We start from the raw sequence: 22,793 nt of genomic DNA, 5'->3' as shown, positions 1-22,793 counted from the left end.
GTGATGCAACTCGTTGCTCTGGACCATAATCATCACATGTTTAACCCGTCATCACGGACAGTGGCCTTCACGCCCTGGGCTCACATCGCCATGACAACGGCACCCATTTTCCTCGGACCATACACGGGCATGTTCCACCATGCCATGCCCCAGTACAACCTGGAGGACTTTGGGAGGCTCGTCGAATCGACTCAGGCCACTATGTTCCAGGGTGTTCCAAGCGTAGTCCTGACTCTCGCCAATTCTGATATCACGGAGCGTTTTGATTTTTCCAAGGCACGGATTATCACTGTTGGGGGCACACCCCTGAAACCAGAGCAGCTGTCAAGGCTTTTGAGTCGGGCTCCATGGAGGCTTGTGCAGGCATATGGCATGACGGAGGCCGCGGGTTATGTGGCTTATCAAGAATTTCAGGAAACTGTGCCGGATGGCTGTACTGGGAAGCTGTTGCCCGGTATCGAAGCTGCTTTGAAGAAGGAGGGGACCGCGGAAGATGCACCGCCCGGCGGTCCAGGGGAGCTGTGGCTACGTGGGCCGAACGTTACGCCTGGATACGCTTTCAACTCGGATGCGAACCAAGCTGCATTCCCTATGAGAAGATGGTACAATACCGGAGACGTATGTCGTATAGACGAGCATGGTCGAGTCTCGGTTGTCGGCCGAACAAAGGAGTTGATCAAATACAAAGGATTCCAGGTCAGTCCCAGCGAGCTGGAGCAGATCATCAACTCCCATCCTCACGTCAGAGAGGCGAGTGTTGGAGCTCTTTGGGATGAGAGCCAATTGACAGAGGTACCTACCGCATGGGTTGTGTTGAAGGACAATGGGGAGGCTAGTAGAGAAGTGGTCCTTGGCAAGCTAAGGGACATTCAGAGGGTCGTGGACATGCAGGTTAGCGGCTATAAGAAGCTCAGAGGCGGTGTTTGGGCTATCGACAAACTCCCGAGGAACGCGACTGGTAAGATTCTCAGACAAGATCTAGTTCACAGGACAGATGGTCTATGTTCATTGGAAGGGCTCAGGGGAGTGGTTGCGAAGCTCTGAGATGCTTACTCTGAGAAAGTGAGAGGAACTGTGTAGCTAAGCAATTGACGTATGGTTGCCACGGAGCCAGACCTTTGATTATACCCTGAAAGTGGGTTTCCCATTATGCCTCAGGTAGCTTTCTCAGAATCCAGCGTAACAGAAGCACTATTCATCGTTCCAAAGGGACGCATCATAACTCATCACGACAGGCAGACTTTGTCATGATGCTTAGTCTTCGTCCCTATCATGATTTATTAATCACACTGCGTCGACTTGCAGTAGCGCAATCACCGGGCACGCTACACAGATTGAAATGGGTCTTCTGCATATCACGCTATAGAGCCATTCATCAGTAGCCGGGTTTGCGCGGGCCCGAAGCTAAGAAGCCAAAGATGACTCGAATCTCCGTCTCGTATACGAACATTCATAGTACGGACGGCACTCCGCGGCCGTCCGTGACCTGCGAGATTTAGGAGCGTGGCCTCGGCTCTTTTCGTCACTAAGAGTGACCATTCTGCTCACCTACACACGCGCGAGCAAGCGAGAAGATGATGAATGGTCTGGATTAGGGTCAACGACAGCGCTCGTGACGTATGTCCATATCACTTCAATCATTGGGCTAGTCGACATTGACGCACTGGCACTGACGGCACGCGGCATGGCTAAGTGGAAATAGCCTCCAGTCTCTCAAAAGACTGTCCACAGTTGACGTGTTGAGGAGGCTGTGAGCAATCCTGGGTGCTTTCCAATCATGACATCAACCACATCAGGTGACAAAAGGGAGGGTACAATTGAAAATCGGAAAGTATTTCATCAATATTGATTCATCAAATATAGTCATATAGCCCGTTCCTTCATCGTGGGACTGATTAGCGCCGGAAGATCGTTACCAAGCGAATCGCCCTGATGCCCGGTCGCGACATCTCTTTGTCGCCGGGCACGTCTTTCATTAACCAAAAGCTTTTTCTTCGTGTCAACCATCATTACTTCCTCTCGCGCTCCTGTCTACGGACCTCGTCCTGAAATACATTTCTTCCAGGCGAATCGCCGGGAGGAGGGCTTGTTGGCCCAAGCCGGATGTCTGCGCTACCTTTATGCCCATGCATGCCGCGGGTCTGACCCGTGGCGTAGGATGCATTTTCTCGTTCCGCTGCGGCAGCGATAGCAGCATGACGCCTGCGACGCCTAACGTACAGCCACAGCATGACGGCGGCGATGGCGAGGGAGATGAGAATAACGGGCAAGAGAATAGCAAGAAGGTTCGGTCTCGAGCTTGAGGGTCAGTGTCGAGCGCGGCCCGGAGAGTGAAGACAGGCCCGGTTCTGTTCATCTCCTCGCCAGTTTCGGGGTCGCTGTATATGAGAATAATGGTCATGTTGTTAGAGTCTCTCTCCTCGAGGTCGGTAACGCGAGGGGTCCAGGGGACCCAACCATCGCCGCCGCTGAGGTTCGTCACGGAGAAGGCGGGTGCACTGGCGGTAATGCCGTTGTCGACATCGAAGCCGACAATGACAATGGGCGTGGCGGCGTCTGCGAAGAAGGTTGTATCCCAAGTAACTTTTTGAACTAAGGGTCAGTTGGGGAACATTTGGTAAGGGGTCCAGCGACTCAGGTAGATACTGTACGGGTAGAATTAAGCTTACTGTAATACGTCGACTCCACGTGCAGAGTGCTCTCCCGTCTCGGAAAACAAAATGGAGAGTCATTGCCCACTTTATTGTTGCAGACTGGGAAAACACCGCCGTAACCCAAGGTGTTGCTCGCCTTGGGTGGCGGCGGTGCGCCGGTGCTCGTTGTGAGTCCGCCGGTGGTTGCAGTGACGGTGTAAACGGACCCTGTCAGCGAGTACGGCGGCGGGCTAATGGTTGCTAGTGCACCGTTGCTGGTGACGACGGAGGGCGTGATGGTTCGAGCATTGCCGTTGGGGTCGATGGTGATCCAGTCGTTGACGGGAATATCGCCCTGCCGGGGCTGGACAACGGCGGCGGCGGACGTTGACGTGGTGAAGAGGAGGGTTGTCGCCGCAAGGGCTGACAACCAGAATCGTTGAGTGGCTGCGAACATTGTCTTGAGCGTCTTGCGAATGGAGATGCTTCAAATGTCGAGGGGGCGCAGGCGTTATCGCTATTGAGGCATGGGGGGTTTCGCCTCCGATGAAATCTGTCGTGGTGTTCCTCCTCCGTCTCGATGCGCTCCGTGAGAGGAAAGGATGCCCGAGGGAAACCTCGAGAGGAAGCCTGATCGCAAAAATACAGATGCTCAGAGACGCTCCGACATGGGTCGAAGAAATTGGTAAAAGATGACCTGATGGTGGACCACTTTTGCCAACGTCCTACAGCTCAGCGTGCCGCACCTTGCTAGACCTCAATTGACAGGCGGCAGCGCTGGGCAAGGGAGAAGAGGCGGGAAAAGAAGAAAGGAGACCCAGAAGAAGCGGATGTCTGCCGGCTGGGTGGTGTTGCAACGCGTCATACGAACATAAGATGGAGGGGCATCGGCAGCATGAGCAAGACGGAGAACTTGCGAGGGTATCCGTCCAGGCCCAGAAGTTCGGGTCGCGCCGACGTTGCGAATAGCGGAGGGAGGACGGGGAGCAGCGCAGCCCAAGACGAGTGTAGGCGTTTTGGCCTTTTGGTGACAATGGTGACCTAGGCGGCGTCGGAAGCAGTAACAAAAGCTCGGCCGTTGGTGGGTGGCTGGCAGAGGAGCTGCAAAGCTTGGGAAATACTCCAAGGGGAACGGATGACAGACCAGAAATCAAGGCCAGGCCAGTGGGAAAAGGGAATGGGATGAAATCAGGTGGAATGGCATGTCTTCTTGTGCTCCGCATGTCCCGCTCACCAGGGCCTTTGGCGACGCACGGCGCTCCCATCGGCACCAATGAGCAGGATGCTGGGCGTGAGGGCGAATGCTTGGCAAGAGACAATCGCGGGCATGGCACGGCACCGTGGCAAGCGGTTGATAATGGGCGGAGAACGCCAAGGAGGTTAGTGATAGGTTGCGGGCATGAGCCAAGATGGGCACTCACACACGAACTTTGCAAAGTGGGAGTGGAAGCTTGGACGAGTCGAGTCGGCGAGCAATTAGCAAACGTTGGCGTCTCGGCACGCTCCAGATTCCTGCCAATTCAAACTGAGAGAACTCGCAGCGCCCCTGTCGATGCGGCATTGGCGTGCTCGGCGCGTGTCTCACGGCATATCACGGTCTATGGTTTGACGGGTGTATTTGCGGAGGAACCCAATCCACATGGTGCCGGAAAGCCGTACCTAGTGCCTTCTCGACCTTTATTTAACGCTGCCAATTTCTCTTGGGATGGTTCAACGGTTCGTTCGTTCGGTCAGTCTTGATGCGGAAGTCCATCTCGTCCGGTCTTGTCTGCTCTGTTCTTGACGTGAAGGAGGGGTTCCGACTTTGACGTCTGACAGGCAAACACTAGGGGCGGATTGACCGTGCTAGCTGGGCAGTTTAGCCCAGGCAAAGGCAGATGAACACATTGCTTGCAGCGCCTGCACGGCACGGCACAGCACATGGTACACGCTGCCCTACGTCGCTTGCCTCTCTGTCGTTTTTCAGGCCCTGACACTGGGCTGAACCTTTCTGAAGCGAAAGCTGCGCGAGCCAAGGAACGGGGTTTTCCAGGATGAGGGGCAATACGACTCGGGGCCGACAGGGAACATGGCGATACGGCCAAGGTCCGGGTTGATGCGGGGATGGCCAGCCAAGTCAGCACCACTGGATAGCTAAACCTGCCCTGCGGCTAACTAGTTTCTCAAGGTGTGTCTAGGGGTGACAGACAGACGACGACTAGGCGGTGGTTGCGAAGGTCCGTCCCGTAATGGTCCAGCCATCGCCGCTGTCCTCGGGGTGCGAATGGCCAACTCCGTTCGTGCTGTGTTGTCCTGCCACTATATGACTGAACCTTGACGCTGCCCGCGGCCACTGAATTACGCAAGTTTGGTGGTATTCAGAAGCGAGCTGGTTGCATTTCAATTGATTCACTACTTTGTAATTGCCGCTGCATGGTTGTACCGTGTGTAGCACCAGAAAGGGTTGGCCACCCCCACAACGCTCTTGGCCTAGGCGCCCTTGTGTCAGAGGCAGAAGGAAATATTGGCTCGAAGTGGTAGGATGGTTGCGGCCGCGAAGTGTGAGGTCGGACACAAATGTGGTTGGTCGACAGGAGGACCAGGCGAACTTCAGAGACGAAGAGACCTCCGCCGAGGCCTTGGCTTTCGGTAACAATCATGTTTACCCTCTCTGTTCACAGTCCGTCAGGCCCATACTGATAGGGCTCTTCGTCTTTAGCGAAGGCCACATGCTGTGCGATGATCTGTGGATGAACGAAGAGGCCAGAAGATGCGCCGAGAAGGAAGTCGGCGCGAGTGGACTATCAGCTTCGGTCCTAGGTATTGGAAGTTCTTCATTGGCCTGGCTAGACTGGTTCTGTCAAGCATGTTAGCGCCAAAATTTCTCGATGCGTGCTTTTCCGCCCGTCGCATGTCCGACTAGCGGCGGTGAAGCTCAGGATCCTCTCCTGAGTCAGCCTACAGCTGTCGCAGTTGAACCAGTCGCCAGGCACATGAGGGAATATGACGCATCATTTCCTCATCGCTTGTTAGTTGAGCACTAGAAGTATCGCGCTCTTAGCAACTTGCGACATAATGATCTACCCGTTATCACGGACTCAGCGACCGGTAGATGATGCAGCGGCAGTGCTCGGTTGGTGTTCAACACCACACAGAGCCTTCGATAGGGCCTCGGCTGGTGGAGTCAACCATCAGATTCAATCCTACCTCCTCACATTAGCCGGCCCGCTTTCGACTTCATGTACGGGCTTCACAATGGGTTTGATATGAGGGCCTGGAGCTCTTCCAGATGACCTGTTGCTCGAGTCGCCCAGGAACACCTCTGGCCGAGGGAGATACCCCAGTTAGATGAAGCCTCAACACATATTGTCATCAATTTGTGACTGAAGGTATGTAGGAGCCAGCGCTCCGGCGACTGCGCGGGGGTTCGGGCGAGGACCAAGGAACAGTAACCCTCATAGAGCCAACACGTATCGCAGCTCTTGCTCGGAACGTACCAAATGCTGGCTGCCGTAGGGCTGGGTTTATCACTTCTGTCAAGGACATCAAATCCATCAATTGAGCAGTCTATGGTTTTCGAGGCCATCAGGTCGTGGCGTCCTCAAAACACCCCCGCCGAATGTCACAGACTATGCCTCGGCGGACCCGACCCTGTCAGACTTTGGCCCGGCCCTGGCTATCCAGCTTGCCCCTCCATCTGATCCATCGGGACATACTCCAAAAGGACCCCTAGGGACTATCGACCTGCCTCGTTCGGCCATTAAATGAGCCATGAATCCCCCTCCGATGTCCACCGACGGAGCTGCAGCTAAGGTTGTCTTGCATGCTTATTTCCCCCACATCAGACAAGAACCGTCCGATAACATGCAGAGAAACGCAATTCTTCCTATGGGTGCTACAATAGCCACACCGTTCTCACACAGCGGTTCAGTCCAGTCGCCCTCCACGTTCAACGCGACCACGTCGGAATCGGGCCAGCCCTTTTGCATCTGGATGCACCAAGCACAACAGTATTGATGCAGAATACCTGTCAGCTCAGCCCAATGCCTCCGTTCTGGGTGTTGCTCCCACGGCGCTGGGCTCGCTGGGACCCCTGACTGCGGGCTTGCATCCACTGGCGCACCTTGCAATATGATTCTCGGTTCCGGTTCCCTCATCCCCTCGCTGTGACTCTCGATGCCCTCATCACCTGCCTGCCGAAGTCTTGTGGCAACCAGCCTTTCTAAAGCGGCTGGCAGCAGAAGCAATGTTAGTGCATTGAGCCGACGCGAGGGGGGCTCAACGTGGGCAGATGCGCCCATGCGAGGCATCGCCCATCAGTCATCCTATGATTGCAGCCATCTCGCAGTCTCGCCCATCCTTCCAACAACCATTGACCAACAAAGCCCAGCACCTTCGTGGGGCCACTACCCAGCCGCCGTCCCCCGATTGCGCTAGAGAAGCTCCAAAATCCAAAAAAGGGACAGAGGATCGCCCGCTCGCCTCCATCTCGACCACTCGCCACACGCGAGGGGGGATGGAGGGGCACTTCTACGGGGGAGCCTGGGAGCATGTCTCTCGTGTCCAAGTGGGGTTGACATTGCGACCCTGAAGGTTGACTGATGCATCGCTACCCGTCTCGCGGGACGCTTTCCTGTCTGCTCCGAAGCTTGCCTCAGCCAATCTCACGACATCTTCCATCACCTTGCCACCGAGCTTTGAGACTGTCGCTTTCCCTCTTATCGGCGGCTGCATAATAGGAACCGAAGTCCCCTAATTGAAGCTCTGTCATCGTCATCTGCACTATTGTGCCCATTGATCTCAACATGAAGGGTCTCAGAACAGCCGCTCTTGCGGTAGCAGCCACCACGACGATCCTCGCGCAGGAATGCGCTGATGTCCTCGCCCCCAGCTACAATTCTCCCCAAGTCGCCCCGGGTTGGCAGGCACAGCTTGTCGCGACAGGCTACAAGAAGCCACGGACAATCCACGTCGACAGCGAGGGCGCGCTGTTGATTCTGGACGCCGCCGTTGGCGTCTACCGCGTGACGTTCAAAGACAATGGCGGAACGTGTCTCAAGGTCATGGAGAGCAAGCTCTTGGTCAACAATACTAGAGTAAGAGCTTCATTTGACGCATCGCATTTGTGTTCAGATGGCTAACATATCCGCTGTCAGCTCACCCATGGTATGGCCTTCTCGGAAGATGGCAAGACTCTCTACGCCTCCTCAGTTGACCAAGTCCTCGCCTGGGGCTACGACGCAAAGGCGGGCGCTGTCAACGCCGAGCCCGCCGTAGTAATCGACAATATGGCCAACAACGACCAGACCACACGCACGCTGGTCATGTCCAAGGCGAGTCGTGACTGGCTTGTCGTCTCCCGGGGCGTAGACGAGAACTTCGACATTGACGCCCTCGATGTGTCCACCGGTCACGCCCAGGTCAAGGCGTTTGACCTTGGCAAGTCTGGCAACAACCCTTTCGACTTTAACACGGACGGCAAGCTTCTCGGTTGGGGTATCCGTAACGCCGTCGCCGTCGCCGAGGACCCTTCCACCGGCAACGTATGGGCCATGGACAACTCCATTGACGACATCACGCGCAACGGCGTTGACATCCACGACAACAACCCCGGTGAGGAACTGAACCTTCTCGGCGCGGTTGCCAACGAGACTGAGGCCGGCAACTACGGCTACCCGCGATGCTTCGCCGTCTGGGACACTGGCATCCCACTCAACGCCTCGCTCAATGTCGGCGACCAATTCTCCATGGAGCAAAACAGCACCATGAACGACACTCGCTGCCACAACGACTACATTGCCCCGCGGTTGACCTTCCAGCCGCATACCTCTCCAGTCTTTCTACAGTTCAGCAACGACGGCTCGCACGCTTTCATGTCGTTCCGCGGTAGTTGTAAGTAGCGTCGTCTCCTGTGCTTGACACGCAACTAACTTGGCATAGTCAACCGCCCCGACCCCGTCGGCTACGCCCTCACAGCCGTCGAGTTCTCAAACGGCGAGCCCGTCGCCAGCAGCGACTCGACCAATGCACTCAAGAATATCATGTACAACAAGGACTTGAGCGCGTGCCCTGGCCAGTGCTTCCGTCCCGTCGGTTTGGCGTGGGACTCTCAGAACCGCTTATTCATGACTTCCGACTCGACAGGAGAGATCTATGTTCTGCGTCAGAACGACACCACGCCCACATCGACAACCCCTGGCACCATCGTCACCCCCACTGCCAAGCCTGATGCGGCCAGCGGTTTTGCCCCTTCGTTTGGACTTGGGCTCGCTGCAATGATCGCTGCCTGCTTTGTGTCTTTCTAAGGGCCGCGAGCGTCCCTTCTGACGGTGGATACTGATAAAAGTGATTATACCCTTACTGAGATGGATGATATAGGTGGAATTGAGATCATTGGCCGTGTGGCTCTAGGGTAAATTAACGATAATTGAACATGAACTCCTTATGAATGAAACGTTTCTTGGTTGTTGTCGCATTCCCCGATGCTTGGCTTTTCACAAAGAGACACACACTCTTGGTAAATGCGGAAACATCCCAAGCTAGTTACTGCATCTCTTGCCTCCAACGTTCATAATTGTCCTCGCCTAAAACTAAAGAGCCAATCTTGACCTAACCGATGAGGACTGCCAGCTTTCTCCAAGAAACCGACTAGGCAACCTTCGTCCTTCAAAAAGCCACCTTTTTCTCTTTTCTTTCAAAACCCAACACCATCACCTACCCACCTGACCATCCATGTGCCCCCTTGTTACACCTACACACAGTTAGTCTTCTCATGGAGCAGTACCCTTTCCTATTATGAATCAGGTTGCAAACTTTGTCATGGAACGGCTGCTACGATTCTGAACAATACTAATGCTAAGTATGTAGGATAAGAACAATGATCTGTCGCTGTCTCAGAAAACCAGGCCGATGATAGGGGTATTCTTTTTCACTCTGGCGAGAAAGACCTGTGTCCGAGGTTTCGGGCTATGTGGGAAGTCAGGTCATCGGACTCAACTCCAACCAAGGGAAGCAAGTGTGGAAGGGTGATGTCGTGGAACGAGGAGCAAGGTCAAACGTGGCTGGCAAAGTATTGTATCATGACAAGAGAAAATGCGTCTTTACCTTGGTCGGCTACGTGCAACTAAAACAAACTTCTTCAAAATCCAGTCGTGCAAACATGGCAGTGAACAGAGAGCGCTTATGTATCACTGCGTTACTCTGTGGGCAGTTCTGTTTACACCTCGCAGCCACAATACGTGTGTGTTGCCGTTCTGTACCCCGTCGGTGTCTTCAAGGATTTAATAACTCTAATCCAGTGTGCAAACATAGGCCCTGTCCGTCATCTCCTCAATCTGGACCTTGCTGTCAAACCTCGGCAATCCGTCTGCTGCGTCTTTAAATCTTGATTGGCCGAAGAAACATAATTATACTCAGATACTTCGCTTCATGTTTGGTCACTATCACTTCACCTCCAGCTCACAGATCAGTCCCACCGCCTACAAATTCCCTGAAGAGGAAGGAACGCCCTTGGAAGGGCCCAGAAGACTGTTCAAGAGGATCCTCCTGCCTTTAATTAGTTGCATGCCCTCAGCATCAAGTCGTATAAGTTCCTGCCTCGTTATTTCCATTACCTACTTCTTCCCCTTCCCCCATGACCGCGACAACCCATCTCACAAGCCAACCAAGCTACCCATTTTCAACTCTACCTTAAACGTCATCGACAAACTCACTTTCACACTTCGCTACTAGCTATTAGCCATGAAGTTCACTACTACTTATATCACTACCATCGCTGCCCTCTTGGCGAACGGCTCAGTCACGAAGGCGGTTGTCATCAACGGCCAGTCCGAGACTATGGCCGCCGCCGCCGAGGGTGGCTTCGCTTCCTCTTGCAAAGACTTCGCTATTACCAGACGCGAGTTCAGCACTGGCACTTACTTCGATATTGAAGCCAAGTGTGCCACCATCAGTGACGGCGAGCTCAACACCCGGCTTCAGCTTGGTCTTTGTCTGTCGAACGATGCTGGTGTCCTGAAGTGGTCCAAGCGGTACGCGCTCATCTGCTTTTTTCAATCTTCTTTAAACTCCAACTGACCATCAACCTTCCACTAGTGGCAACTTCGACAAGTCCTGCGAGAGCTGCACCATTCGTAATGTCAGTAAAAAGGAAGTCAAGATGCGCTGCTGGTGCCACCCTGCTTATGGTGAGACTGTGCGCCTCGCCGAAATCAATCTCAGTAAGTTATCATGCTTTCTGGCGAAATTTTGTCCGCAATCTGACTCGGCTTTCTATAGACGATGGCATTCGCAACGAAGGTGGTCACACCTGGTGCGGTGACGAGATAGGCACTGCTTGGTGATCTTTCCTCAATTTCGCATCTCGGCTTGCCACTCATGGACGGACACCGGTGTCGAAAGCTGAGGGACAATGGACTTTGGGGGTATGCAATTGAGCAGTAACGATATCATGGATCTGCTTGGCATGGGGAACAGGAATGGATCACAGATACAATGCACCAGCGGGTTTTATGATTTGGTCTCTTTCACCAGCCAAAGACGCTAGCAACCAGACATACAAAGTCTAAATAGCAGGAAATAGTCGTCTGGGCCGCTTGCCTAAAACAACGACCGCCTCCTTACCGTGCTGTTGGTGCAAACCTTGACCTAGATGATGTGTTTCTCAGAAAGTATCCACATTAACTACCATATACCCAGCTGTGTTAGATCTAAATGCTGTTGGCATGTAGTAGAGCTATAAAATGCCAAGCAAGGTGCCGAGTCGCCTGCAGCTTCACTTATGGCGTTACATGAAAGTGCTGGTCCTTCGAAGCTGGCAAAATTGGCAGTGGTTGTTAGGCATCGTGGAGCAAACTCTTCACCAAGAAGGGAAGGCATGTCAGGAAAGTGAAGTGAGAGGGAGGATACCAAAGGTTTGTTATCCTCTGAGGGTTCATGGTCAAATATTATCGACCGGGTATGGTGGAGCTCGAAACAAACACCGGGTTCTTTATGTTAGATTGTAGTGGCGTATACCGCAGTTGATCGGACTGGATTGAATTAAAGCTCGGCGATTTGTCACAGTCACAAGTGCCTCTAGACCCGCGTTCCGTGACCGTTATCATTAGGTAATTTTGACCAGTTTCATGACCAGAACTTCGAACCTAGTATTTGGCTCCTAGTGGCTACCATGCGTGCGGTAATGTGGTTTCTGGAAAGCTCGGAATCGAAAAGACCACAGCGTCCAGGCTGCTTGGCCCAAGTTTATGTATCAAGTCCACCAGATAATCAACTGTTCGTAAATCCTTTAATTCAGCAAGTTGTCCTTCGGTAGGCTCAACCAGTTATCATTTTCAGGCTACAAAAGAACGCAGTATCGACCTTGTTTTAGGATTCCAGAACACCTGACAAGGCTTGTGTAAGCTGACATGTTGTCGTTGGAGACACTGACCGCTTATTTACCCGTTTGCTTGACTGCGCTCGACAGTGCTCAGCCCACTTCTCCTCACGTATTTAACTATCGTCAGTTTCCGGGTTCTGATGGTACGAGACTTGCGTTTAATAGGGCCCAGGTTCCTCAAGGAGGCAATCTTGGACGAACGAGACTGAACGGAAATCACATGCATCACGGGATTGTTGCAGCAGCCTTAATAGACAAATGGAATGTATTTGAAGAGCCAAATGGCTGTAGCCTCAGTGAAGAGGAAGAAGTTTGGTATCAGAGACATAATGAGAAAGTCATTCATCGTACTTCTCGACCAGGTTTGTGTGGTTCGAGGGAATCTTTCCGTGACATCGTTTCATTTCCCGTCATTTTTTGTTCTTTTCGTTTCGTTTCGTTAAGTCATGTCGTATTTTTCGTATAGAAAGACCGCTCCATGTCGATGGGCAGCCAGTTCGGGACTTGCTTAGTGCGTATACCATTGTACACTAAACACACCCCCATATAAGATTTTGGGTTGTGTCGGAGGTCATTTGGGTCGTTCCAACACGGTTTTGAAGTCTCGTGTCGGCGGTTTGACAAGGTGAACAAACCGCCATCAAGGTTATTTGGTGCGAATATTCTGCAGGTGCATGTGCAGGCTAGCGAAGCTGATGGGCAGCTCAATGAGTGAGCTCTTGATGCCGAGGGTCCGGCACGAGGCCGGAATCTCGACAGTGAAAGACTCGAAACCGGATCGGACGACTGTGAGTGGGTTGTTAATATTTTGAGGTTCTGTGAAGGGGTGATGCGGCGCAACGTACCCTTGCTGTGCAAGCTGGTCGTCTCAAGCTTCTTGACCTTATCGTTTACGTTTCCGGCATGCGAGCTCTCTTCTTGGGCTACCAAAGTTGTCAGAATAATTGGAACAGGTGAGCAGACAAAGGTTGACTCACTCTCAGCAACGCCGGTCCTGTTGTCAAAGTCGACGGACCAAGTGCTTTCCGAAACTGACGCAAGGTCGGTGAGACAGCCGGTGGCAGCAGCACCGTGTGACCCAGCCGAGACGCCGAGAATCAGTGCCAGAAGCACCGACAGCAGCCCCATCAGCCTCGGCCACGAAGGCGAGGCTTGGGCCATGTTGTATGGATGATGGTTAGGGTGTTGGTCGAGGGGGGCCTCGAAAGAGGATGGGCTCCAAGAAAGAAACTTTCCTAAGCATTGCGGACACGGACGCCTCTTTAATAGATGGCGTTGTCGAGCACCCGGCCAACGGCGCACCGAGCCGGGTTTGTGCAAGAAGCGGTGGACATGGTCATTCGGTCAGCCACTCGGTTTTCGCTGTCTTTTTTCATAATCCCCTGCCAGAACATCATCGACTTAGCTGGCTGTTTAGTTAAAGAACGGCCGGTATAGGACTAGCGTATCTGAGTTGGCCATGCACCTGTTGACTGGGTTTCTCGTAGGTTTTGGCGGTAAAGCTTCGCGTGGTTCGTCTGAAGACTAGTATTGGGAACGGAACATCTAGGGTTGTTTGCAGAGGATCCGCTGCAAGTTTCCTGTGACGAACCGGATCTCGCGAGGGCGATGCGTCCCTGGTCTGTAGGTTAGGGAGATGATTGGACAGCGCAATCATCAACGGGGTTGGGTGCGAATTTGACAGGGGCATCAAAACCACACCGCAAGACTCGAAGAGAAAATACTCCACTGTCAGGATGGAGTATTGGACTAGGGTACCCACGGGAACTCACGAAAAACGTGCCTGTTCGTGCCCAACCCAACTCTGTTTGCTGTGATGCGGCTTGGCCGGTTCTCTGTTCGGTGGTTGTGATCCGTTGGACGGGAATGGACCCAGTTGTGTGGGCGGAGAGTCTTACGAGATTCGGCCTCAGAGCCTGAGAAGTAGGCATTCGAGCCACGAAGCCAACCTCAGGCGCGCAACAGGCTGTAAAAGGTAGCAAGAGCGGATATCGATATCAGATAATTTGATAATATCACAACATCCAATCAATTAACGGCCCCCAAGTCTAATCTTTTAATATGTGCATGAACCCTTTTTGGTCTGGTAGTTGTGCCACTGGTCGTTGTTCCTGGAAAGCCTGGCCTACACTTGGCTTTTTCCTTTACTCTTCGCATCGCAGTAACGGGCTACCCAAGGTGCTTGGTCAGAGACCGCATTTGTAGTTGTAATCCATGGCTGAAAGTGAAGGAATGTATCAAGCATAGTGCGACGGGATGTCATTGGATCACACTTCAAGCATCAGCGAACGTTGCATGTTCGGTAGCAATGGCATCTAAGGCGTTGGTCAGGTCTTCAGAAGTGTAAAAATGACGAGTACTCTTATTGATATTGCAACAAGAGCAAACGCCTATGCAATGTACCAGCCAGCTACTCCAAGCGGCTTTTGTATTTATACAGAGAAAGCTCCACATGGGGGTAGTAAGAATGAGAAAAGTATTCCATCACAAAGAATCATCCAAGCATCGCTCCAAGGAAAGCTGTTTGTTGGACCAAGTGATCCATGCCAAAGCCACAAGTCGAACTGTCATCGTCAATGTCGCTTATACATTGGTGGGCTTGGCCTCCGGGAAGCCGGAGGGAGCACCAGAGGGACGCCCTCCGCCGAAGCCAGGGAAACCGCCGCCGAAGCCGCCGGAAGGTTGAGCAGCGCCGGGAACTTGGGTAGGGCGGACACCGGAAGGAAGAGCACCGGTGCCGTGGTGCTTGCTGTGGTGCTTGCCCTTGCCGGTATGGTGGGCACCAGCGGAATGGGTGCCGGTCGGGAAGGGTGTCTCGGCGGCCTGAGCACCGAAGCCAGCAGCTTTCTCGGTAGAGCCGCGGGTGCGGGTCTTGAAGCCAGAGTGGTGGCCAAAGCCGGGGAAGCCACCATGGAAACCGCCGGAGGGTTTGGCAGCACCGGGAACCTGAGTGGGGCGCTCGCCGGTAGGGAAGCCAGTAGGAAAGCCGGTAGGAAAGCCGGTAGGAAAGCCGGTAGGGAGGCCGGTAGGGAGGCCGGTAGGGAACTGGAAGTCCTGGTCTTGAGCGAATGCGCCAGCCGAGAAGGCGGCGAGGATCGTAGCGGCGATAACGTTGGCCTTCATGTTGATTGAGGTTTGGGAATGGCTTGAGGGCTTGGTGGCTGAGTGAGATTTGAAAAAGAAGAGCTTCGAAAGAATGACCGAAATGCCTGATTTGAGAACGGAACAGAAGACTAGCTTCAGTGCTGAATGAAAGTGATGGAGATGGAATGGGATGGGATGGAGAAAATAGCCAACTTGGAAGGAGAAATCATCAACTTATATCAACCTGGCCGCCATAGCAGTCGCCTACCAATGTACCTCATGGCCTTCCAGGATGGCGTCAACACGGTTGAACGGCACTAGGGAGGCATTGTGAATTGTTCCGCCATCGGACGAGACTGATCGACAAGGGCACCGTATGGATCGACCCGGCACAGCGGGATGTGGGCGTTTAGCAGTCCAAAACCATGTTTGGCCCGGGTCGAGTTGTCACTGCTCGGTAGTTGTCTGCGGCTCAAATCAACATTGGACAGAATTAGTGGTCCGATGCTCCTACTCTCGTCCAGAGACAGAACGATCATGAGGTGCATGGGTGTCAAATTGTCGTCAATATCCAACCGGTGGATTCTCAGGGGTAAAGGACTTGCACCATCATTAATTTATGGTTCCGCGGCGGGATGATGGATGCGACATGGGTGAACGCTGTGGATGGTGGATGCTATGCTCAACCGGAGTAGTGCTCAAAGAGCTCAAAAGTTCTAGACCTTACCACTTCTCCAGAATTGGACTTGAATGATGCGAGTGTCTGGTTGGGTAGATGTAGGACTCCAGCCCATCACGACCGAGTGTTTCAAGGGAAACGGGCCCAGAGTCTCCACCGCTCCTTTATTTTCCGGCCATACCACGTTTGTTGTAAATGAGGGGACGCAGTCGTTTTCGTTTCACCTTGATATGTTAGAGTGAGGGAGGCGGCACCGTTGTTCCTTGCTCGGGGAATGTCACCTTTTCTTCTTCTTCCTTTTTTCAGACATGGCACCCTGCCTCGCTTTCAATCTTTAGTGCCATCGCCACGGTGGAGGAACCATGTCTTATTACGCGTCATCGGATGGCGGACGTAGCGCTTAAATGAGGCCAGGGGACATGCATGCATCACGGCCAGCCTTAACCATCGATCGGCTTTGCGGCATTGGGGAACAGGTACGGTAAGTGCTTTGTAGGAATAGATCAGTATCAAGAAACCCCAGCCGCCAATCTGACGAATTGCTCTGTTGCGCTCTCATGGGCTGCGGCACTGATCTCTGAACTACCGTGGAGGCCGCTTCCCTTTTCATTCGCCGTCATACCGCATCATCAAATAATGTGCTAATTATAAATTCGTCCACACCGTCCGAAAGAGCGGCTTTGGAGCCACATAAACGGTTAAACCCAAAGTGTTGCACGTCGTTTGTCACATTTCCACAAATCAGACAGGGTGCCCGGCGCGGCCGGTGAGCTGGATTCCTTGATATGCCTCTGCGGAACAAGTCAGCACTGGCACTGTTCATCATTGTGATTATTTTACTTGAAATCTGCCATTAATTCAGATATTTGCAGATCCGTCGCGCAACTCGTCGCATGAGTGTCCAGAGACGACAGATCCAAATTTAGGCCAATATTGTGAGTTTGTTATTCCTTCTATCCTGGCACATAGAGCTTATCTAGCCTGTGCTCCGAGCTGCCATGGCCAAGACTGAAGGCGTGTGATGTATCAGCCAAAAGCTGCCCCTTGCTATGTCGATGGCTGTGTCAGCGGTCGCCGGAGTAGTAGGGAAGCTGAGAAACAATTTGTCGGTGCCCTGTTTGGAACAAATACCCTGTACTCAGCTTGCAACTGCAGCCGGAGGACGGTTGGAGTGAGGGGCCGCTATTGCCTCTTCAGGATAGGCCCTGCAAGGGGTTCCCTGTCGATATGTCTCAGACGCGGGTTCAGTCCGGAACTTGGAATTCGGCCACTGAAATTGCTCCCGGCTGATTGAATGTCTCGCTTTGGCTCATTGCTGTTTATGTATTACTGCTTCCAAGGAAACTTTCATAGCCTCCATCAGCAGCCCCGCCAACTTGCATTCTTCACTTCATGCTGGGCCGAGTCCGACAGCCTCGGAGAACATGCACACTCCATCACTAGAACGGACCGCCCAGCACGTCAAGAACTTCTTTTGCAATCCACGAATGTGCTTGGGTAGTTGGGCTGTGGAGACGTCAGAGATAGAGTCATACAGAGTAAAAGGCAGCACGGCTGCTAGAAAAATTCGGGAAAGAAGCGCGAGGAAACGTACTGGTACTCGTCCCAGTAAACCTTTTTCTCGCCGTCTTCACAAACGGTGACGTTCGGTGTCTCTCCGTATGCCCCTTCCAAGCAACTTCCGTACTTGCCCAGAGGGTGAAAGCCATATGTTCGAGGTGCAGCGTAATATTCGAACTCTTCGAAAAGCGGTCGGAGATCGACATTGACTACTCTCATTTTAGAGCGACTCAGCAGTTCTCCCAAAAGGTTTGCGAAACTCTGCAGTTGTTGCTTTGCAAGGGTATCCACGTAGAAGCCGTAAGGGAGTTTCGATAGATCTGGGGGCGATATAGTAAGCACCTCAGCAGTAGGATATGCAGTCCGCAGCTCGGTCTGTGCTTGGAGGAGAACTTGGTATGTCTGTGAAGCACTGGTATTGGGATTGAATATAATGTCGTTGGCCCCAGCGAAGAGAACGAACAAAGGCGTAGACAAAGCCGTCGATTCTGAGGCTGTGAACGATGCGCCTTGGGGGGTTATCTGGCCGAGAAAGGTGGCGACTTGGTCAACCACCGAAGGCACTGCAATTGTTCCGCCCGCTCCGGTGTATCCTTGAATCAAGCCGTTGGACGTAGTAGCGCCCCCCACTGCGTAGTCGTAGAGTGGGATCGACAAGTTGCCGGCCACGTATTCGGGCCAGACGATGCCGTCAGAGAAGCGACCGTTATAGCTAAAGTAGTAAGCAGCGAATGGTCGGAGATAAGATGGTCTGGCTAACTATTTGTCTGTAGGCCATGTAGAGTTCGATATTCGAGCCGATCCGTTTCCTATGTGTATAGATTAGCCCTCCAGTCACCACTCCTGCGGTCGAAACCACGGAACATCAAACACTCACCGTTGTCGCTAAAAGAATCACCAAATACCACCATGCCGGAAAACGCTGGGGCCATGGCCCGATATTGCAGGTGCGGAGTAACCGCATGGACGGTTGCAAAAAGGGCACACCAGACTCTAGAAGTGCGGGCCATCTTCGTTGACGTTCTGAGCTAGGGTCTGTTGGATCCAATGCCGCTAGCCGTCATTATTGGGAGAAGTTGCCAAAGTTACGAACCTCTTCAGACTTGGAGTGCACGGTATATATTACTGAGTTGTTTATGCGGACAGCCTTGTGCATGCCGGTCGCACCAGAATTTGATGGCAATAAACCATAGTTCGTCTTCTAGTTTCGTCAGCAGGATTGCTGACTGCCGCTGACCGCATAGCTGCACGTTTGAGCCGTAGGTCCCGGAATGCAGAGGTCAGCATGCACTACGGTGTCATTCCATTGGTCTTTCCTACTAACCAGAACAGTGCATCCTTTGAGACATTCTCACACCTGGGCCAGACCGCCCCGAGCTCGGCGCTACGCTGTGAGGTAGGACAAGGCATTGTAAAGATATTCAGCAATTCGTATGTCGGAAGTAAACCACCTCAAACATGGAGAGAAAGCGTCAGCAAGCGGAGTTCGCTATCGATAGTATGAGTAGCAACAATATCTTAGCATCGAGACTGGAAGGTTTCAAACGGTTACTTGTGTAGGCTGTCTCAGAAAACATCTTTGATTAATTACCACGCCAGTACTTTATGTTCGCTGTTGTGATAAAGCACAAGGACCAATGAATGGTGCGGCTGCTAGCCAGTTGTCTCACAGAACGATGCAAGCATTCCTTCTGGAATACAATCATCATTTTGTTTCATTACATGCTTTTTCCTAACACCCGGTTTTCAGATTGCAGAACCCAGCTTCTCACCGGCATCCCGGCATCACAAACGCGGACCCCTCTGACCTTTGTAAACTATGTTTGGGCCAGGCCCGCGAGATGGTACCCCAGTCGCCCCCAGACAATGGGGGAAACCCACCGGATCGCTTTGGCCCATCCAAGGATGAGCAGTCCAATTGAGACATGTGACTGTCAGTAGAATCATTAAACTTAGTAGCCCTGATGGTCTAGCGGTATGATTCTCCCTTAGGGTATCCACGATAGCCCAATTTGGGAGAGGTCCCAGGTTCGATCCCTGGTTAGGGCCCAACTGTTTTGCTCATCTTTTCTCGGTAAATGCTTTGTGTTTTGATACTACCTTTGAGTTTTTTTTTTAATCTTTTTTTCTCTGCTTGCAGCTGCACCTCGTTCACGTAAGTTGACTCATGGCTCCCGACGAAACCGCAGCCGGACAATTTCAACGAAAGGGTGCTTGTTTATATCTTTCTTGTGGTCCAGTTTCAGAAAGACAACCTCAAACGTTTCGTAGAGACCTTCAACATCTTCGTTAAACTTTTTTGCATTCCGGCTCCGCCGGGAATACTTTAGATGACCCCTCTTCCTCCGTGACTGGTGATCACCTTCTCCTTCGGCTAGCGCAAAACTATCTTCTAAATCTCTGGATTTGCGTCTTTCGAACGTAGTCGTCTTGATGACGGCTCGTGGATCTCCTCTGCCATCACAGAGAAGTCATAAACTACACAGTGGGTCGGGTCCAAATCGGTTAGTTTGTTGTTGATGTATTCTTGCCTTATAGCAAGAGACCGAGCATTTTTTCGTTAAGAGAAGCGTTATCACCAAAGCCGCAGACGTCTTTTGGTGGTAGAAGCTCTATGCCAAGCTCTGTCGAAACTTGTGACATGGAGGCGACGATATTAGGGTGACTGGGATCAGTTTCTGACATTCCTTTGCTTGCTTTAGTCTGCCATGCACTTAGGTATCTTGATAGAAAAGTCAATACCTAGGGGCGGATGTTTGATGCTGACGACGGAGGAGATAAAGCCGCTTTTGGTGTTGAGTTACTGCAGTAGTCATCAAGAACGCGATTTGTAGCAACTATTGATGCCCGCCGAAAACGAGCACACAGGCATTTGAGCGAGGTTTTAGGTATCTTCTTCACCATACGAGCTCCAGTTGAAGCTCCAAGTTGATGATGGTTGATGCGCTAGTTGACCGGCTGGATGACTCACCCCTGCATGCCATAGCAGCTTAAAGCGCTGTGTACGACATTCATGTAGCGCGGCTGGCGGCTTATTCATACCCATCTGGAATGTTACGACGACTTGGCTCAGTGTAACACACTTGGTGCCGAAGAGGCATGGTTCAGACAAGCACGAAAGAGAACAACGCATGAGAAATGTCGAAAGTGCAATCAACTTTGGCGCACTAGTTTAGAAGTAAGGCTGACATGGTTGTGTTCCTTGCTATTGCGATGAATAGCTCAATAAGATAACATAGAGATCTCACACACGTGAAGTGAGTGGCCAAGTTTGGGTTGTCGTTAACCACTCAGCAACTCAACATCAGTGCCTCACCAAATTTGGTATGTCGTAAGACATGGAATCGTACGCGACCCTTGTTCACCGTGTCATGCAGCTGTTGCTCGATTCGTCTTGGGCAATGCAACGTCCCTACGATCAGCAATCATTCCCTCCTATCATCCATCAAGCCAAGCGTTCCAATGAAACACCGCAACGCGGGGCTAGAGGATGATTGAGTATGTACAAAGCGCCGACCAGCGTTCTCTTCGCCTGGGTAACGTGTTTTTGCTGCTGCAGCCGGTCAATCTTTCCTGGAATCAATGGCGATCCTCTTGGTCTTCTGATTGCCAGGAATCTTGGCGGATGGATAAGAACCGACTGGGACCAAAGTTCTCGGCCAAACATTTGTGCACGGAAACCCCCACGAATCTTTACAGCCGCGCAAATTTTTTCAGAGGTCTAAGTGGCAGCATCCATACGAAATGGAAATCCTCATCACTGGCATGGCAAAGAACCTTGTGGGGACAGCGCTCCGTGTCTGCGCTCTGGCGGCGGTTGTTGGGTTAGGCTTTACCCTGGCTCGAATGTTCCAAGTGCGAATGATGTTTAAAAGGCTTCAACAGCAAGGATTAGTAGGACATCTTGAATCAGGGCAATGTTACCCAGGATTTGCTAACTCACCACAAGCCGATGATGCCTCACTCATTTCTGTTCGGCCATCTTCGAATCCTAGCCAAGCTCACTTCTTATCTCCCGAGAGACAGTCATCCCAACTACTTTGTCCAAGCCATCTTTGAGAATTGGCAAATACTGTTCCCCGAACGGACGTCCTGCCCTCCTGTGTTCTACGTTGATATGTGGCCGATGGGACCGCCTAGCATCCTTGCCACAGATCCAGAAACCGCAGGCATGTTTGTATCCGATCCGAGCCTCCCACGTAGCCACCTCATCAAGTCAACCATCGCACCGCTTACCGATAACCTAGACTTGGTCAGTTTGGAAGGCGACGAGTGGAAGACGTGGCGTGCAAGATTCAATCCGAGCTTTAGCAATAAGAACGTATTATCTCTCGTCCCCGGCATGATCAAGGACGTCCAAGTATTCACCGACATCGTGCGAAAGCGAGCTGGTATCGATGGAGTCTGGGGCAGCGTTTTCCCCCTCGAGGGTCTGACGACAAATTTGACCATCGACGTCATTGGCCGAGCAGTCCTTGGAATTGAGCTCAACGAGCAGACTGCCGGGCCGAGCAGATTCAAGAGCCACTTTATGGACCAGATCTCGCGGTTTATTCTTTTGCTCAACATCGTTATGGTGTGGAAATGGTATAGTCCTTGGCGACTGTCAGCCATTGCTAGGAATAGACGTGTCATGCACAGCGAACTGCTGCCTTCCATCGAACGGTGTTTGAGCGAGACAAAAACTCGGAAGATCTCTTGCAAAACCGTTATAGACCTAGCATTGAAACCAGTATTAACTGGCGTGGCTGGTGACGAGAGGGCGCCTCTTACGGACCAACTATTTGTCGACACCGTTGTATCCCAACTCAAGCTATTCATGTTCGCCGGTCATGATACCACGGCGACGGCTCTTTGCTGGGTGCTACATTGTATAGCTAAAAACCCAGAAGTCGGGCGCAAGCTACGCGCTGAACACGACGAGATTCTTGGTAAAGACACTGCGGAGACGATTGAAGTGCTTAAACAGTCACCGCACCTGCTCAACTCTCTTATTTACACGGGCGGAATCATCAAAGAAGCGCTGCGTCTATACCCTGGTCCGACGTCTCTGCGAGACGGTCAATCGCATTATCATATAGTCGACAGGGATACTGGAGATCGCTACCCAACTGATGGATTCGTACTCTGGGATGGCATCCGCTCGCGATCCCGCTCCAATGAGCTGTGGCCCCGTGCCAAGGAGGTTATACCGGAACGGTGGATGACCACAAGTGAGGACGATCCATTGCATCCGAAGAAACATTCATGGAGGATGTTCGGTATCGGCAGCCGCAATTGCATCGGGCAGGAGCTCGCTATGACGGAAATGAAATTGGTCTTGGTGTTCATGGCAAGAGAGATTGAAGTCGACTGTGCTTGGGACGAGTGGGATACAAAGAAGTGAGCTCCCACCCGCAAATCTCCATGTTCCGTCGCGGCTCTTAAGCACTTGCTGACCGTCTTTACCGTTGTAAAAGGAACCAGCCCGGATCCAAGG

The 22,793-nt window shown here is 52.3% G+C and overlaps 6 protein-coding genes and 1 non-coding gene across 7 annotated transcripts; 5 read left to right on the top strand and 2 right to left on the bottom strand.

Annotated features, from left to right (window-relative positions):
* Window positions 1-90: 90 nt before the first annotated feature.
* Window positions 91-1,066, top strand: ColSpa_03805 (4-coumarate--CoA ligase-like 7; the record flags this gene model as incomplete). The annotated part of the gene is made up of 2 exons (XM_049270017.1): window positions 91-958; window positions 990-1,066. 2 exons carry the CDS (start codon window positions 91-93, stop codon window positions 1,064-1,066), a joined length of 945 nt encoding a protein of 314 aa, XP_049125974.1.
* Window positions 1,067-2,009: 943 nt separating this feature from the next.
* ColSpa_03804 (uncharacterized protein) lies at window positions 2,010-3,090 on the bottom strand (the record flags this gene model as incomplete). Its single annotated transcript, XM_049270016.1, has 3 exons — window positions 2,010-2,202; window positions 2,265-2,592; window positions 2,670-3,090. 3 exons carry the CDS (start codon window positions 3,088-3,090, stop codon window positions 2,010-2,012), a joined length of 942 nt encoding a protein of 313 aa, XP_049125973.1.
* A 4,327-nt stretch (window positions 3,091-7,417) lies between these two features.
* On the top strand, window positions 7,418-8,917 carry ColSpa_03803 (uncharacterized protein; the record flags this gene model as incomplete). Its single annotated transcript, XM_049270015.1, has 3 exons — window positions 7,418-7,708; window positions 7,769-8,504; window positions 8,553-8,917. 3 exons carry the CDS (start codon window positions 7,418-7,420, stop codon window positions 8,915-8,917), a joined length of 1,392 nt encoding a protein of 463 aa, XP_049125972.1.
* Window positions 8,918-10,352: 1,435 nt separating this feature from the next.
* On the top strand, window positions 10,353-10,954 carry ColSpa_03802 (uncharacterized protein; the record flags this gene model as incomplete). Its single annotated transcript, XM_049270014.1, has 3 exons — window positions 10,353-10,642; window positions 10,707-10,831; window positions 10,890-10,954. 3 exons carry the CDS (start codon window positions 10,353-10,355, stop codon window positions 10,952-10,954), a joined length of 480 nt encoding a protein of 159 aa, XP_049125971.1.
* Window positions 10,955-12,637: 1,683 nt separating this feature from the next.
* On the bottom strand, window positions 12,638-13,152 carry ColSpa_03801 (uncharacterized protein; the record flags this gene model as incomplete). Its single annotated transcript, XM_049270013.1, has 3 exons — window positions 12,638-12,777; window positions 12,837-12,914; window positions 12,969-13,152. 3 exons carry the CDS (start codon window positions 13,150-13,152, stop codon window positions 12,638-12,640), a joined length of 402 nt encoding a protein of 133 aa, XP_049125970.1.
* Window positions 13,153-19,272: 6,120 nt separating this feature from the next.
* Window positions 19,273-19,363, top strand: ColSpa_tRNA_103. Its single transcript is given in 2 exon segments — window positions 19,273-19,308; window positions 19,328-19,363. It is a non-coding gene; the product is annotated as a tRNA-Pro (tRNA).
* Window positions 19,364-21,485: 2,122 nt separating this feature from the next.
* ColSpa_03800 (putative sterigmatocystin biosynthesis P450 monooxygenase stcS) lies at window positions 21,486-22,700 on the top strand (the record flags this gene model as incomplete). Its single annotated transcript, XM_049270012.1, has 1 exon — window positions 21,486-22,700. One exon carries the CDS (start codon window positions 21,486-21,488, stop codon window positions 22,698-22,700), a length of 1,215 nt encoding a protein of 404 aa, XP_049125969.1.
* Between the last annotated feature and the right edge of the window lie 93 nt (window positions 22,701-22,793).

This window comes from Colletotrichum spaethianum, assembly GCF_022836535.1.
Source record: "Colletotrichum spaethianum MAFF 239500 DNA, contig07, whole genome shotgun sequence".
Lineage (NCBI taxonomy): Eukaryota > Fungi > Ascomycota > Sordariomycetes > Glomerellales > Glomerellaceae > Colletotrichum > Colletotrichum spaethianum.
Note: the sequence above shows the minus strand (reverse complement) of the source record. Positions and strands in the feature narration are given on the sequence as shown.